The sequence below is a fragment of the Rhinolophus sinicus genome, chromosome 4 (assembly GCF_057876585.1).
Source record: "Rhinolophus sinicus isolate RSI-liver-muscle chromosome 4, RSI-T2T, whole genome shotgun sequence".
NCBI classification, from domain to species: Eukaryota; Metazoa; Chordata; class Mammalia; order Chiroptera; family Rhinolophidae; genus Rhinolophus; species Rhinolophus sinicus.
In genome coordinates, this window is record NC_142504.1 from 88,574,163 (window position 1) to 88,590,589 (window position 16,427).

General features: G+C 41.1%; 1 protein-coding gene across 23 annotated transcripts in view; it reads left to right on the plus strand.

Moving 5' to 3' along the window:
* The window catches only part of FHOD3 (formin homology 2 domain containing 3), a 434,191-nt gene that overhangs the window by 320,776 nt on the left and 96,988 nt on the right, over positions 1 to 16,427 (plus strand). For 15 of the 23 annotated variants that reach the window (XM_074340102.2, XM_074340103.2, XM_074340106.2 and 12 more), the window contains one exon: positions 15,415 to 15,549. In XM_074340102.2, coding sequence (XP_074196203.2) covers positions 15,415 to 15,549 — 135 coding nt within the window. The remainder of the gene's footprint in view (positions 1 to 15,414; positions 15,550 to 16,427) is intronic. The other 8 variants (XM_074340104.2, XM_088797964.1, XM_074340107.2 and 5 more) reach the window with 1 other exon arrangement.

The window sequence follows — 16,427 nt, forward strand, 5'->3', positions numbered from 1 at the left end:
GTTCAGTGAGAAGTGACAATGTATGATGATGGCGTATAGCTTCCAGCAGCTTGTGATTGATCAGAAATCTAGACACGAGCAGGGATCATTTGCCTCAAATCCCGCATTTAAAACAGTTTTGACCTGTATTCCGTATTCCGATCCTCTGCTGTATGTTGTGAAGTGTGTTTTGCTGAGCACTGCTGACGATTAGAGGTTCAGTCAGGATGTATCAGTAGAGCAGGCAAGCTCTTACAGCCCCAGGAAGAAGGGCTGTCAGTGGGGTTTGTGTGGTCACACATCACTGTTCATTTCTGAGATGTCCTGTAAGCCCCACAGTGTCAAACTCTCAGGTTTCCCAGCCCAGTGTGGCCCTGGAGTGGGCATGTTCAGGTTCTGGTCTTAGTAATGAAGTAACAAGTTGATTACCCTGAAGACATCCTCTGTCTTTTACCCTAGGGTGCCTCTTCTTGGCATTAGCTGAGGTTTCCTGTACTGCCAGACGGTCACACAGAAAGAAGATCCTTGTCATATATATGGGATGTGAGATTTGGGGCCAAAGTGAGGAATATTAATCTGATAGGACATTGCACAGCTCACACCTGTTGGCTGCCAGCTCCTCTAGAGTGGGAACTAGGCTCCGTTCATTGCTGTATCCTCAGGTTTCCAAAGCCGTGGGCTTTGGGGGCAGTTCCTCCCAGGTCCTAAAGTGGAAGCCCCAGACTCCACCCACTTCCCAACCCCTGGAAACCCAGGTCCAGTTTTGAGCTGGAAGGCCCAGGAGTGCAGGCTCCTGAAGGACACCTGTCTGTGTCTCCTTCATTGCTTGGTCTGGCCGAGTGTCTCCTGGGGGTGGGAAATTAAAGGAGGGAGAGTGGGGCTGGATGCAGGAACGCCTGAATGCCCCAGGGAAGAGACTGGTCTTTATCCTGAGCCCACAGGGCTGTTCAGGTCTGGAAGCAACTGATGATGTACTCTAACACATCAATGAATAGAGCCTAGCAGGGTAAAGCTGCAGGTGTAGGGGCCGCCAGAAGCTGCCTCCAAGTCCAAGAGACATGACCCAGGGGCTTGAGGCAAGAAGTAAGTTGGGGCACCTGTGGCTTCTGCCAGGAGGGTAGAAACAGACAAAGAAGAGTGAGTAAGGGGTTAGGCTTGTGTGAACATGTGGATGTTATTAATAGAAGCAAGGAGCTGAGACAGAAGATCCTGGAAGAAACGCAAATTGCAGCTAGAGACATTCAGCCTGGGCCATGCAAAGAATGAGGAGTCTCTATGACACCTAGGGAGATGTGGACCAAGCAGTCCTCGGCTTGAAGAAGATACCGGGATGAAATCCCTCTCAGGGAGCCTGTGCACAACAACTGTCTCCGGGGAATAGCAGTGGCAGGAGCCTCTTCGAGGCTGCCTGTTCCCTCTTCCAGTGCACTTCTGCCACAGGAAATTCATGACCTTTGCCATCCTCTGTATCCATGAGTGAGTAAAGTAGCTGCAAAGAATCTATTACTTTCCATTTGCATGTTTTTCCAACTACCACTGTCTGTGGCTTTGAAAAACCATGTAATGAATCATTTGAAACATTAGATATACAGTTTCATTATTAAGACCAGGAAGCCACCAGGCCTGGCTGCGTCACCCCTTCTTACTCTCACCTTGCTAGATTATGTTGTGTAACTGTAAAAAAAAGAAAAATAAGAGGGGCCCTCCACTCCAAATCATATTTGTACTCCATCACCCAAGCGTATTATGCCAGTTGTGATTATGCTAATACATATTTTATACAGTTTAATTTTTTCTTTCTGAAAGCTGCATTCTTTGGATGTCACCCATAATCAAATATCATATTTACAAGTGCTTTCTGCGCTATTAAGATACATGATTATTTTTACTGAGGCATGTACTTCAGTAGAATGTGTAAGATTTATTGTTCAGATGTTTCCTACACCCATATCATATTAAAAACAAAAAGACAACTCTTTTCTTAGGAAAGATATTAAACTATTATGAACCATAGTTACAGTTTTGCAATGAGAACCCACGTCTTCTGTCAGCGTACTCCTGACTCCTAAGCAGTGTGCCAGGGCCCCGTGCAGTACTCGGGAGCTCTAGAACTCCATTCCCTTGATTTGGAAACAAGACCCACTTCTCAGAAGTCCTAGGTAAACGAGGCCAACTAAAATACCCCTGCAGGCAGGCAGGCCACTTTGGACATATTACTGAGAATCATTGTGAACTTAGAGTTTTCCATAGTTTTTCCCAAGCAAATTAGTGTGTTGGATGTTAATAAAACTTGGAATGAGAAATTGACCTAGAAAGGAAGAACTGAAGAAACAGTATACAAAATGAAGTCAAAACAGAGGAATTAAAAATAATCCATTTTTACATCTCCTATTACAGCTTCATTTATAGGGCCCTCTTTTAGACACAGAGACTGTAGCATTCATTTTCATGACATTGGAACTTGAGTTGTGCCAAAACAAAATAGGAAAACCAGAATTATTTGCAAAGGCCCTCAGGCAAACAAGATGCAACTGTTTAATGAAAGCAGACTTATTAAAGTGCTTCAATTTTGAAAAATGTACTTTTTGAGTGGAAAAGTTCTAAATATTTTCTTGTTAAAAAGAAAACAAAATTACAGGAATAATTGAACCATTCATGTTCAAGTATCCAAATGAAACAAATAAACAAGCAAGCAATAATCACATCACAGTGAATCTGTGGCTTGCGAAGTTGGGCAGGGCAGATCTCATTCTCTTTCCATCTTTGCAGTGACATCTCCATCTTGTGGGCCTTTTCATATGTGGCGGCTGGAGGCTAATAGCAGTTACCAAGTTACTAGGAGGAAACAGGAAGTCCCCAGGCCTGGGGCGGAAGGTGCCTTGAAGCAATCAGTTTTTGTGGGGGGCTTGAGAGTACTTGTCCTACACTGTGAAAGGGAGGATGAGCAGGTGGGCTCAGAGTGAGCATGTGGGGGAACCTCAGGCTCAGATGTTAGGGGGCCAGGGAGGACATGTTGAGTTGAAACCTAAAGGATCAATCTGTGCCTTCAGCGTTGGTGCTGTCCTCTTTTCCACTCACAATAGTGCCACTGTTGACTGCAAATGACAATCACCTGTCTGTTGTAGGGATTAATGTCAAGAGCCCTTAGTAGAGTTTTGGAATTTTCTGCCTTGTTTAGTTGTCCGAGTAGAGTTTTTCCTACTTCCTGGAAGATGGTGAGCCCAGGTAGATGTAATGACACTCCCCCGTGGAAGTCATAATGGGTAATAAAGGATGAATAAAGGATGCAACTTTAAATTTTATTTTCTTAATTTTTATCTAGGCTTTACATGTGCACAGTAGAACATATAAAAGTTGCGAAGGGGTGTACAGTGAAAGGAAAGCTCCTTTCTTCCCAGTTGTCTTTCCCAGAAGCAACCACTCCTAGCAATTTGTCATGTATACTTCCAGAGACAGCTTATGTTCACATAAGCATATACATGGTTGTCATATCTTTACACAAGTAGTAACAACTACACAAGCTATTCTGCATCCTGCTCTTTCACTTAAAATATATATCTTGGTTCTTTCCACGGCAGTACTAGTAGCCGTTGTGTTTGTTTTGTTTGTTTTAATGGCTACATCATACGGTTTTTCTCCGGATGCTACTTTGTATACTCCCATACTGATGGGCCCCAATCTTTTGCTGTTACAATGGTACTGCAGTGTGATTCTTCTGTGTCATTTTGCACATGTGTAATTATCTCTAGGCTAAATTCCTAGAAATCGATTTTGTAAGTCAAGTGTGCATTCTAAATTTTGATTGACTTTTGCCAAATGGCTTTTCATAAAGATTGTACCAGTTTGGATTCTCAACTGAAAGAGAGCTTATTTATTTACCCAGGCCCCTGCCAAAGGGTCATTCAGCATTTCAACCCTTGCTCACCTGGTAGTGAAGAGTTCTGTGCCATTAAATTACATTTGCATTCTCTTAGGAAAGTACTGAGTCTGTTTTTCATGTGTTCAGAAGCCTTTAATGTTTTCTGTTCAGTGAATTTTGGGTTCATGATCGTTGTGTTTTTCTTACTGAAGTGTAGAGGTTCTTCATAAACTGAGAGGAGTAGCAATGATTTTCCTCCGTCACTGTTTTTTTCCCGCTTCATCTGTGGTGTTTTCACCATGTAGAAAAATGTAAATTTTAGGAGTCAAATTGATCAATGTTTTCTATCTTCTGGGTTTTATGTTCTTCCTGAGGAAAGTCTTTTCTCCCATGGTTTCTTCTAGTACTTCTATAGCTCTGTTTTTCACATTGAAATATTCTATCTATCTGGAAGTTATTTCAGCATATGGTGTGAGGCAGAGACCCTACTTAAGTTTTCTCACTTGTTTGGATACCATTTCTTGCATAATCCATAATTTCCCTACAGATTTGTCATACACCAACAGGAATACAGAGGCGTTTATGTGTCTGTGTGTTCAAGCTGTTCCCTTCGGATCATCTCCCATTTCCGCCTGATGCCCATGTTCTCTCGTCAACCATTGTAGGCTGTCAGGAGCTCTTCTTCCTCGCAATTCTTGTCTGTCCCATTCAGTGAGTAGACTTTGGAGTAGGAGTAGACCGTGTGCTACCTTGAAACAATCCTGCTACTTTGCCATCTGTGGTTATGGAGTTTCGTATGGGAATCGACACTACTGGAGTAAACACCACAGGAATATTTGGGGAAGCTGGGACCAAGGAGCTAGGCCTCGGAGAATGGGAGCTGCTGTGCACAGAGGCGGCCTCACCTCCTGGGTAAACTCCTCCTTGTGGAACCTCACTTCCTGTGATCCCCTTCCACATCTGTCTCCACCACTGGCGGTAACACCTCCCTCAGAGTGAAGGTCTCCGTTTCCATGCATTTCTGGCCTAGTTTCAGCTACTTCAGCTCTTGTAGCTCTTACTGGCTTGCGGGCCCATTGACTATTATTGCCCTGAGTGTAACTTGTTTGTGCCTGTGTCTTCCTCGTCCTGATTTCCTCCTCCCTGTGGACTGTCGGTTCTATATGGACCTGGGTGCTTGTGTCTTCCTGTTCTAGTCAGCTTTGACTTGCATCACTTCTTGCCTTTACTAGTAGCTCCATGTGCCTTGAGGTTCTACTTGTCTGGTTTTCAAATCACTGGTTTTTGCAAATAAAGGATCTGCATGTTTTTTCTGGATCCCAAATGCTTGTTGGCTGTGTTCCATCACTTGATCTACACAGTATTTTTGCCCTTTTGTGTCAGTGGAGTCAAGAGCCTCTCTATTCAATGGGGCTCTGGTTAAATTTTTTTTTTTTTTAATTTTAAATTTAAATTGGTCAAGGTAGATTTTAAAAATAATCACTGAGAGAATCCTGAATCGCATGTAAAATGGGATAAGCGGCATTGCCTTTTTATGTGATCACAATTAGTGGCACCCAGCTCACCACTGCCAACAGGAAAGAAAGGGTACCGATGTGGACGGATTCCCTACTGTGCAAACAAAGAAGCCACGCGCTCCTGGTACTGTGAGCAGCAAGCGGACTTCCTACTTGCCAGCTGCTAGTTCCTGATAGCAATCTTGTTGCAGACAATGAGTCCCCGTAAGGGACCATGTGGTCCTGATTAACTGATTGTCTTACATCCGAAGTGCACACAGGAGAAGCACCAGTCCCCTGACAGAGTGAGTTAATAATAGGGTCTGGCTCCCCGATGGCTTTCTGCAACCTTGTGGGTGTTAGGTGACCTGGGCTCTGCATCAGTCCTCTGCCCTGTGGCGTGGGGGCGGGGGCTCTGGGGCCTCAGCAGACACTAGAGATTCTTTCTCCCACATGTGTTTTGAATCTGGCTCCGCTTCCTCCTTCCTACTACCATAGATTTCGTTCAAGATCTATGTCATGCCTGGACTATACATTGCAGTGATATATACATTTACGGGGGCGCCAAAAACATGTACACACATTTTAAGAGAGGAAAAAACTGTATTAAAATCACACTGATGGTAACCACTTTGAGCACTTCTTGTAATTGCAGAAGTCAAACATGACTTGTATTGGTCGTTTGTTATCAGTATATATTATTAGAATTTTAATACAGATTTTCCCTTTCTAAAAATGCATATATTTCTTTTGGCACCCTTTGTGTGTATGTGTGTGTGTGTGTGTGTGTGTGTAATATATTATGTATAAATATTATATAAATGTTATATATAAATATTATACATAATACATGTACATATATACACATATATGTATGTATGCGTATAAAATCTTCTATCCTTTCTGAAATACAGACCTGAGCAGGTGACTTCCTGTTTGGAAATCTTGACTGACTCCCACAGCCTATCGATGCATTGCAGCCTCATTAACATTGCCTGTAGGATCTCTCACGTTTGGGTTCTGTGTGTATCTTCCAGCTTTGTCCCCCATCCTCCTGGTACTTGGACCTCTCAGGAATGTCACATGAACATACCAGGCTCACCTGACGCCCCTTCCTTCGTATTTGCTCTGTCTGTTCCTTCTTTCTTTAGTAGAATTCCTTCTATCCTCCAAGACCCAAGTAGGTACCATCTGACCTGTGAGAGTTCTCTGACTTCTTTAGACAGAATGAATTGTAACATCCTCTTGGGTTCGTATTCCTCTATTTCAGCTGAGCCCTTTGAATCATTATGTGTTTATCCATTTGTTTCTAAAATGGGATTCACCATGTGTGGTCCATGGCAAGTCACCTGGGTCCCACAAAGCCACGGAGTAAAGATGGTTTACCTTTCTGGACTGGCCATTTTATTAAAAGATTTGGGGAAATATCTTTAAGACAAGCAGAATTATACTCTGGAGAATCCATGTTCATGTGAATTGCAAAGATAGTTTTTTGGTTTTGCAGAGAGCACTTTGTGCTGTTCCCATGTTTCTCGTCTTCTGCCTTCAGGGTTTCTTCACTCATGGGCAGCAGCCACGTCTGTGTCTCTTGCATGAGATCCCCCAGCCTCCTGCTCACTGCCCAGCCGGGCCCTGTACTCTGTCAAATAACCAGGCAAACAAACACACAGCAGTTTTAACCTGTCGGAACCCTGTTTTCTTCCTTTGGAAAGTGGGATTAAGATAGATTTATTTTTTTTAATTAGACAATTCTCTCACCCTTGTTTACATAAAGGATGTATGTAGCAACCTTAAGAAGTATGTATTGTAATTCCATTTGGAAGTGAGAACATTGAAACACTTAGAATTAGGTGAGCTCGGTAACAAGCAAGTGCAAATATCACGCCTTAAAAAGTGCAGATGGAGCTCCTTCACCCACAGAGCTGGAGACATTGCAGTTATTCAGTGCTGCAAAGTGAGCCCAGATACCATCACCCCTGCATTGTGACAGCCCCCAATGGCCAGGTTTCCAGATGTCACTGATTACAGTGGTTTTGCACAGGCATCGCATAAAGATTACAGAGTAAAAAGGGGAAGAAATTGAGATTTTTCCTCCAGAAAATGTAGTCCTGGGTCCCTGGTATTTATTCTCTATCCCATTTCCCTACTCCTTACCTCAAAGCCCAGCAATGACTGAGAAGCTTTGTTATTATAATGGAAGAGACTAAGTTTCAGGGTTGATTTTGTAAAGTGTGCGTAAGTGTGTATGTGTGTGTGTAGATAGATACACGCACATAGGAAGGAAGGAAGGAAGGAAGGAAGGGAGAAAGGAAGAAAGACCCAGCCCTCCTACCCTTTTCATTCTGTAATCTTAGTATAATGCCAGTGCGAAACCATTGTAATCAGTGACAACTAGAAGCCTGGCCATTGGGCCGTACACACACACACCCACACGCTCTCACACTCACAAATATTACATACTCATATTTATTCAGGAAATACTTACTGAGTGCTCACAACATGCCAACCTTGTGCTTGGCCTGGGAATGCAACACTGACTGACTCTGCCCTATCCCTGGCTTCATCAGGATGACATTTAGTGGCAGAAACAGAAGATAAGCACACCATCAACATATAAAGAGTTTCCAGTGTGGGAAATATCGTGAAGATAATGAACCTTTGTAGAAAAAACTAGAGAGGGGCCACCAAAGTGGGGAACCTAGCACAGGTGCTCTGTCCTCATGAGGGACGACTCTGGTGAGACGTCTGGGAAACTGAGTCACTAACTTCGAGCGAATTGCACTTTGCTTCTAGGTTTGCCCGGAGGGAAGGTGAGGATACGTGAGGGAAGGGAGGTAAAGAGGAAGATAAGAAAATAGAGTGAATTCACCTCTTTCTTCAAAATATGATCCTGAGAGTCAAAAAAGCTGGGAGACTGTTTGAAGAAATGTGGTATTTAGACAAGAGGTGAATGTGTAAGGGAGGGTAAGCTGGCCTGGGCCTGCAAAGCAAAGAGAATAGGAAAGGATGGGCCTCGCTCTGGGCCAGCAAGGCCTGGAAACCGTGGAACACATGAGGTGCTGGTGGCAATCAGTGCTTTTGGAAGCTGCCAGCATGGTTTAGTTATGAAGACAAATAGGGTGGACCTGGAGCTGTGACAGGAGAGGACTGACCTCCTTCTGGCTGGAGGACTCACTCACTTGGTCTTGGACAGGAGGGTGGAAAGTAAGGGGGAACAGGCAAGAACTGTGTATGCCTGGGGTCGGAGGCTGCACAAGGGCCAATGGACAGGCCAAAGTGTGACGCCAGCCAAGTCTGGTGGAATGGCTCTGTGCTTTACACATGAGCCAGTACAGTAATGTGTGCGCGCATGTGGGACCAGTCTCCACAACAGCTGCGTGAGCCCTGCAGTGCCCTCCCATGGCCGGGAAGCTCAGATCTGCACTGAAGCAGCGTGTGACAGGCTGGCGAAGAGAAAGCAGAAAGAAGCCTTAAATCCATGTTCCCGTCTTAGATAGCAGATATCTCCAGTATTGTAGCAGTGATGATGGAGAAAAGTTGCCTGTTTCTAAGGGTTTGCTCGTTTTATCCTGAGAGCTGGGGTATGGCCCTGAAGGTGTGAAGGAAGATGCTGGTATTTCTTTATTTCAGCTGGGCCTAACCCAGAGTTATCTCCTCTCCTGTGGCCATTGGATTAGGTGACCCTAATTTCATAGTCAGGTTGTGAGGCCAGCCTTACTGTTCTGCATCATTGAATTGCCAGTTTGTTATTATTTTTAACCTCTAAATCTTCATATTAAATTATCTACTTGGGAATTAAGTGTTAACTTCAAATACCAGATAACTTGTGAAATTAATTTGGCTTCTGTTAGTATTTAACTAGAGATTATAAGTTATATTTTGAGTAAGAAATGTTGAAGATTTGCTTCTTTCACAAATAAGATTTTACTTAACTCAAAGTTACAAAAGGAGCATATCTTCCTAAACAGCTTTTGCCATATAATTGACATACAAAAAAGTGCACGTAAGTTTTGACATATGTATAAAACAGTGAAACCATGACCACAATCGAGATAAAGCACAGATCCATCAGCCCCAAGTATTTTCTCATGCCCTTTTGTGATTACGGCTGTCCCTCCCCATCCCTAGGCAACCCCTGGTCTGCTTTCTATCATTATAGATTAGTTTACATTTTTTTAAAGTTCTGTATAAATATCATCATGCAGTATGTATTCTTGGGAAGGGGTTGGCTTTTTTCAATGAGCATCATTGTTCTGAGATCCATCCATTTTGTTGTATGCTTCAATAGTTCATTCCTTTTGCTTGTTGAATAGTACTCCATTGTATAAAGGTGTCACAATTTATCTGTTGTCTTGTCGGTGGACATTTGAGTTGTTTCCAGTTTTTGACTATGAACACTTGTGTGCAACTCTTTGTATGGAAATGTGCTTTCAGTTCTCTTGGATAAATACCTCAAAATGAAATGGCCGGGCTATATGGTAGGTGGATATTTAGCTTTTTAAGAAATTGGCAAACTGTCTTCCAAATGGTTGTATACCAAAGTAACGCTAACCTCAGTCGAGGAGATGAAATGCACTCCTTCCTCTTTGACTTTCTGTACGACTGAGGCTTAGCCTAACAGGCCTGTGTAAACGCCCAGCTCTGCTATGTCCTAAGCGTAACTTGTCTGTGCCTCAGTTTCCTCATCTGTAAAGGGGATAATAATAGAACTAGGTATAAGAAGTTGTAGGGATTAAAAGAGCCATTTCATGTAAAATGATTGGCACAGCGTATTGTCTCCACAAATGTTAACAATTATTACCAACCATATTTCAGTGAAATAGAGTTCTTGTTCCAGATGTCCCAGTGAGGGAGGCTTTAAACAGATGGGATTTCTGGGGCAGATCCTGGAGGCTGGTATGGCCAAGATTAAATATTGCAATTCCTCTCACTCAGAGTATATCATCCGCTCCCTTGCAAAATCTTTCTCTGGCCTGTCGCCACCTGCATTCCTATGTGGCTTCACTCAGTTCCAGCTGCCTTTGGTGTAACTTAGATGACTTCAGCTTTCCAGGTGCATTCCAGGGTGGCATGCAGTCCCGATGACTGATCTAGCTGGTAGCCATGATGGGAAGATTCAGATCAAACCCCCAGCCCACTCCATCCTCTCAGGCTGGGAACTGCCAGTGTCATATTCCGGATCTGGCCTTGAGGACTGCAGCTCATACCTTCCTCTGCATCTACAGATTTTAGATCCCCAACATAAAGTGATATCTGTTGAGTGCCTACTGTAGCCCAGATGCCATTCTAAGCAAACTCATACATACACTCTCACTTCAACCTTACAGGCCTTCATGAGTCAGGAGTATTATTACCTCCATTTTGCAAACAAGTAAACTGAGGCTCAGAAAGGTTAAGTGACTGGCACACTCCAAGCCCTGTGCTCATTCCTTTACATCATAGCTGGTCCTCAGACCAGTCAAGATTAAACATTGCCGCAACTTCCAACCACTGTGGGTATTTTTCTGGAAAACTTAATATGAAAGGCAAGAATCTGTTAAAGATGCCTTTATAAAGAGAAGAATTTATCATGCTAGCTTGAATTGGTATTTGGTTTTATTTAAATGATGATGTGGGATATATCCCTTTGTACAGTCTGAATGCATTCCAGCGTTGGTATTATAGGTTGAGCCCATTTCCAGCAACAGGATTTATAGGACCGCAGATTATGCTCTCACATGTTGGGCTTATCTAGGTAACAGGAGATGTGGGAAAATTGAACTTATTAAGATTATATTTATAGCTCTTTGTTTCCAGTATGACCAAAGTGGCTTATATGCATCCAGGACAGATAAGCTCTTGGGGGTCCTTTAATTCTCTCTTCTTGCTCCAGGGATCTGTGTTGGGGCACTCCGTAGGATAGATGTTGAATTGCTCAAGGCATTTTACTTCATTTCAGGAAAAGAAGGACCATTCCTCCTTGCTTTGAGTTAGCAGCTCACATTCTAGTTCAGAAAGAACTGAAATGTTTAAGGAAAGAGCCTCATGTGTTGTTAGTACCGCCCACCTGTGTGTCCATTGGTGCACTCCAGCCTCAGAGCCAATGAGAAATCTGCTCAGACCAGGTCCAAGTGGGCAGGAGGTGACCTGCGTTTCTCTTCCTTAGAGGTGCCCGAGAAGGAATGGCAGCATCCACCTGACAGGATTAGACACTTTCAACTTTCACAAGTTCTAATACTATTCTAAATTTAAACAGGCTCTAATATTCTCATTTTAAACAAGGAAATGATGTTAATGTATTTTTCTTATTTTAGTGTACTAGCTAAGACCACCAGAATAATGTCAAATGTAAGCAATGATGGAGGCATCCTTGCATCGTTTCTAATATTAAACTGCTCTGAATGGTTCAGCATTCAGAATATTTACCATAGGTTTTAAAAAATTCTTTAAGTACCCATTGTCAGGTGAAGAAACACTTCTATTCCTAAGCTTGATAAAAGTTTTTAAAACAAATGAGTATTGAGTTTAAAGTGTTTCTGCACCTACAGAGGTAGTCATGGTTTTTCTCTGACAATCTATCAATGTGGTCAATTACATCCGTTGATATTCTCATCTTAAAATATCGTTGTAGTCATTGGACAAAACCAGTATGATTTTTGTAGTGGTGTTCCTAATTGCAATCAGTATATAAATTTCTCTCCTCATACTTCTTGTCTGGCTTTTATGTCAAAGTATTTTTAATCACATAAAATGAGTTAGAGAGCTTTCTCTTCTTTCTGTTCTCTCAAACTTTGTACGTGATTAGGCTGAACACTTCCTTGAGTGGTAGAAATCACCTTAAGAAATCTAAGCTTCGTGGGGTTATTTTTTCATTTTGTTTTGGTGTGTGTGTGTGGATATATATGTAATTAATTGACTCCATTTCTTTAATGGTTAATAGGGCTACCCAAAATTACTATTTCTTTTGAGTCAGATTTGATGTTATACATTTTAAGAAAATCATCTAGTTTTTAAATGTGTTGTCATAAAATTTCCCCTTATTTTCTCACATTTTTTTATTTCTGCTATCTCTATAATTTTATCACCTGTCATTCTTAAATATTGCATGTTTGTGTCTTTTTTCTTGAACAGTTTTGACAAAATTTGTTTATTTTTTCAAAAAAATTATAAGCCAGCTTTTTGCTTTATTGATTTTTCTATATATATCTTTATTTTCCTGTTTCATTAACTTTTGTTTTCTTTATTTCATTCCTTTGTCTTTGAATTTATTCCATTGTTACTTTTCAAATTGTTGAGTTGACCACTCATTAGTTTTTACTCTTTCTTCTTTTCTAATATAAACAATTAAAGGCAATAAATTTCCTTTTAAATACTTTTTTTTGAAGCACACTACAAATCTTGGTATATAAGTTATTCATTATAGTACCCTTTGAATGTTTTCTAATTTTCTATACTTTTCATTTTCCAGTTATACAGATTTTCGAATTTATCTTTTTGATGTGCTCGCTTCGGCAGCACATATACAAATTTATCTTCTTGTTATTTATTTTCATCTCATTTGCATTGTGGTTAGGAAGGTAGACCATATAAAACCAGTTCTTGGCATTCATTCATGTGCTTTGTGGCAAGATTGATTGTCAGCTTTTGAATAGTCTGTGTGTATTTAAGAAGATGGTGTTTTCTCTAATTGGGGGCACCAGGTTATATATGTTTATCTGTAAGATAAAATTGATCAGGTTAAACAAGCCTCATATATCTATAATTTCTACGAATCATTATGCAAGAGGTATGGGAAACCCCTCCACTCTGATTATGGATTAGATTTGGCTGCATATAACAGGGAAAACATCCAACAGCTTAAGCAAGATAAAAGTTATACAACATAGTCTGGACTTCGTTTATGTGAAAGATAAATAAAATTCTATCTATGCCTAACTGTCCATGGCTGATACAGTAGGCTCCCTAGTGAGCCTGGAATATAGGATTTGGTTACCTCCTCCCTGTAGCTATCAAGGATGGCAGTTTCTTCCTTCTACTTCTCCTACCACCTCTGACTGATAACCAGGGGTGACTCGCCTTTTCTAGGGAGAATGGCTTTGGGACTTATGACAGATGTGTGTGATATAGAGTCATATCTTTCTCCTGCACTACAGTACCTTGTGTTTCCTACCAGAAAGGCATATTTTCACTGAATTGAAGTAGGATTTTATCCAAGCTCTATTTCAGAAATATTTGTATCTTAGTTTAGAAGTGTCTCCCCTCCCACCCCCAATAAATGAAGGCCCAATTGTCCTTAAAGATTTTGTTTATTATTCTCCCAAAGTCCAACGGATTCTTCTTCCCAGCTAACCCCCTTCTTTATTTTTCACGTAGTTATCTAATTTTCCCTTCTTTCTTCCATTCTCCTGAGTTAAAATTTCCTGTGATACCCGCCCCCCTCTGATCCTTGACTGATGCCTCCCCATAGCTGCTGACCATCCCCATATGCCTTCTTCAGTGAGCACTCCAATTGTTAATGTGGCATTTCCCAGAGTCAAGTGCTGTTTCTTGAACATGCTGAATGTTCTTGGATGCTTCTTGACATGGAATGAAATTTCTTAATTCTGTTCAGATTTCAGATCATTACTAGGTCTTTTTCTACTACTCTGTCTTCCCATTACCTTATTTTAAGATGACACAATTATTTTGAAGCAGTATATTGAGAAACTGATGTATGGTAAAATATATTTAGTACATTTAAAGTAGAAAACAGTCTTAGACTGAATGTTCATTCCAGCTCATCAAAGTTGTACCATAGAACAACTTTAAAATGAATGTGCATATGTGAAAGAGAGAGAGAGACAGAGAGAGACAGAGATTGACTGCTTTTGTGCCAAGCTTGTTGCTTAGTACTGTATTTTATTTTTATGCTCTTTTTAATGAGGAATAATTTAATTTATTTAAACTAAAACAAAAATAGTTCTCCCACTCCCTGCCCCTGGCAACCACCAATATGTTCTATCTATGCACTTGGTATGTAGGTATGTATATGTGTATGTATTTATTTTCTAGAGTCCACATATAAGAGCGATCATATGGCATTTGTCTTTGTCCATCTAACTTATTTTATTTAGCACAGTGCCTTAGAGGTCCATCCACGTTGTCACAAATGACAAGATTTCATACTTTTATATAGCTGAATAATATTCCATTTTGTGTGTGTGTGTGTGTGTGTGTGTGTGTGTGTGTGTGTGTGTGTGTGTGTATCACATCTTCTTTATCCATCCATCCATTGATGGACATTTAGGTTCTTTCCATACCTTGACTATTGTACATAATACTGCAGTGAACATGGGATGCATATGTCTTTTCGAGTTAGTGTTTTCATTCTCTTTGGATAAATGCCCAGAAGTGGAACTGCTAGATCATATAGTATAGTTCTATTTTTGATTTTTTTTGAGGAACCTCCATACTGTTTCCCATAGTGGCTGCACTAATTTACATTCCCACCAATAGTGCACAAGGGCCCCCTTTTCTCCTCACCAGCACTTGTTTTATTTGTTGATTTATTGATGACGGCCATTCTGACAGGCATGAGATGATATCTCATTGTGGTTTTAATTTGTATTTCACTTATGATTATTGATGTAGAGCATCTTTTCATGTACCTGTTGGCCATCTGTATGTGCTGTTTGGAGAAATGTCTATTCAGATCTTCCGCCCGATTTTTAATCAGATTATTTGTTCTTTTGCTTTTAAGTTGTATGAGTTCTTTATATATTTTGGATATTAGTGCCTTATCATATATATAATTTGCAAATATTTTCTCCCATTCAGTAGGTTGCCTTTTCATTTTGTTGATGGTTTCCTTTACTTTGCCGAATGCTTGGTATTTTATATACATTACCATCTTTTTGTTCTCCCCACTCCTGAAGGAGGTTATTTATCTCCATTTACAGATGAAGATCCTGGAACAAAAGACCTGAAACACTCAGTAATTTTCCCCAAGTCCTACCTAGATTCTGGCATACCCTCAGTTCTAACCAAGGTCTGACTCATTCCTACTTCAGTACTTTTAAACACAGACCAAACTACTAAAACGTTAACTCATTATATCTTTAGGTCATCACTGAGTGGTCTTCTCACATCATCCTTTAGGCAGCACCAAGAGTCACTGGCAGCAGAGAGAGAGAGGCGGCGACAGGAGAGAGAAGAAAGGTTGCAGAGAATAGAACGGGAAGAAAGGAACAAATTCAAGTAAGAAGCATTTTAAGACTTTTTAAATAATGAATTGAAATTAAAGTGCATGTCTTCACAGTTCTGTGTGGTTAATAATAGTGTTATAGGGTTAGGAAGTATTGTGTTTGCTTTAGATTTTGTCTCTATTTCCAAGGAAGAGAAAGACATACCTGATGAAGGCTAAATCTGGTTTGTTATGGCCTTTTTCCCCTCTAACTGTATGGCAGGTAGCACAGCCAGCAAGCCAAATACAATGAAGGATTTGTGTATTCTTGAGTCCTCCATTATTTAAAATGGTTTTACCAGGCTTTCCTAAAGACAGAGAACCTAATTTTCTAAACTTAATTTGCCATTTCCCCCTAAAGTTTCTCTTATTTGATTCATATTCTATTGGATGCCTAAAAGAAAATGCTTTTCTCCCTTTGTGGTTTGCTTCTTGTTCCCTGAAACAATCTTCAATATTTTTTAAAACAATAATTCTCCTCTTATGGTGGAGAAACAGTCATTATGTTGATTACTCCCAGTCTCTGGGTCTCCGTCTAGCTCCAAGAATTTGGCCCACACCAGGTTCCATGCAGTAGCCGGTCTGCCCCTGCTGAGTCCAGCGTAGCTGTTTCTGCTTCAGCCAGTTCACCTGTTCTCCCCACCCTCCTGTCCCCTCCCCTGGGCTTCATGCTGTGCTGTGCTTTAGAGGATGCAAGACACTTGCTGAGTCTTTTCTTACACATTTCATTCCTGCTACTCTTCCTTCCCCCACCTCTTTCTTTCCCCTCCTTTCCTCTTGTCTCCCTCTGTTATCCCTCCCTTCTTTATCTTCCCGGTCTCTCCCTATAGCTTCTGCATTCTTTCTTCTTTTTCATGTCTCTCCTCATCTCCATTTCCTGTTTCATCAGTTC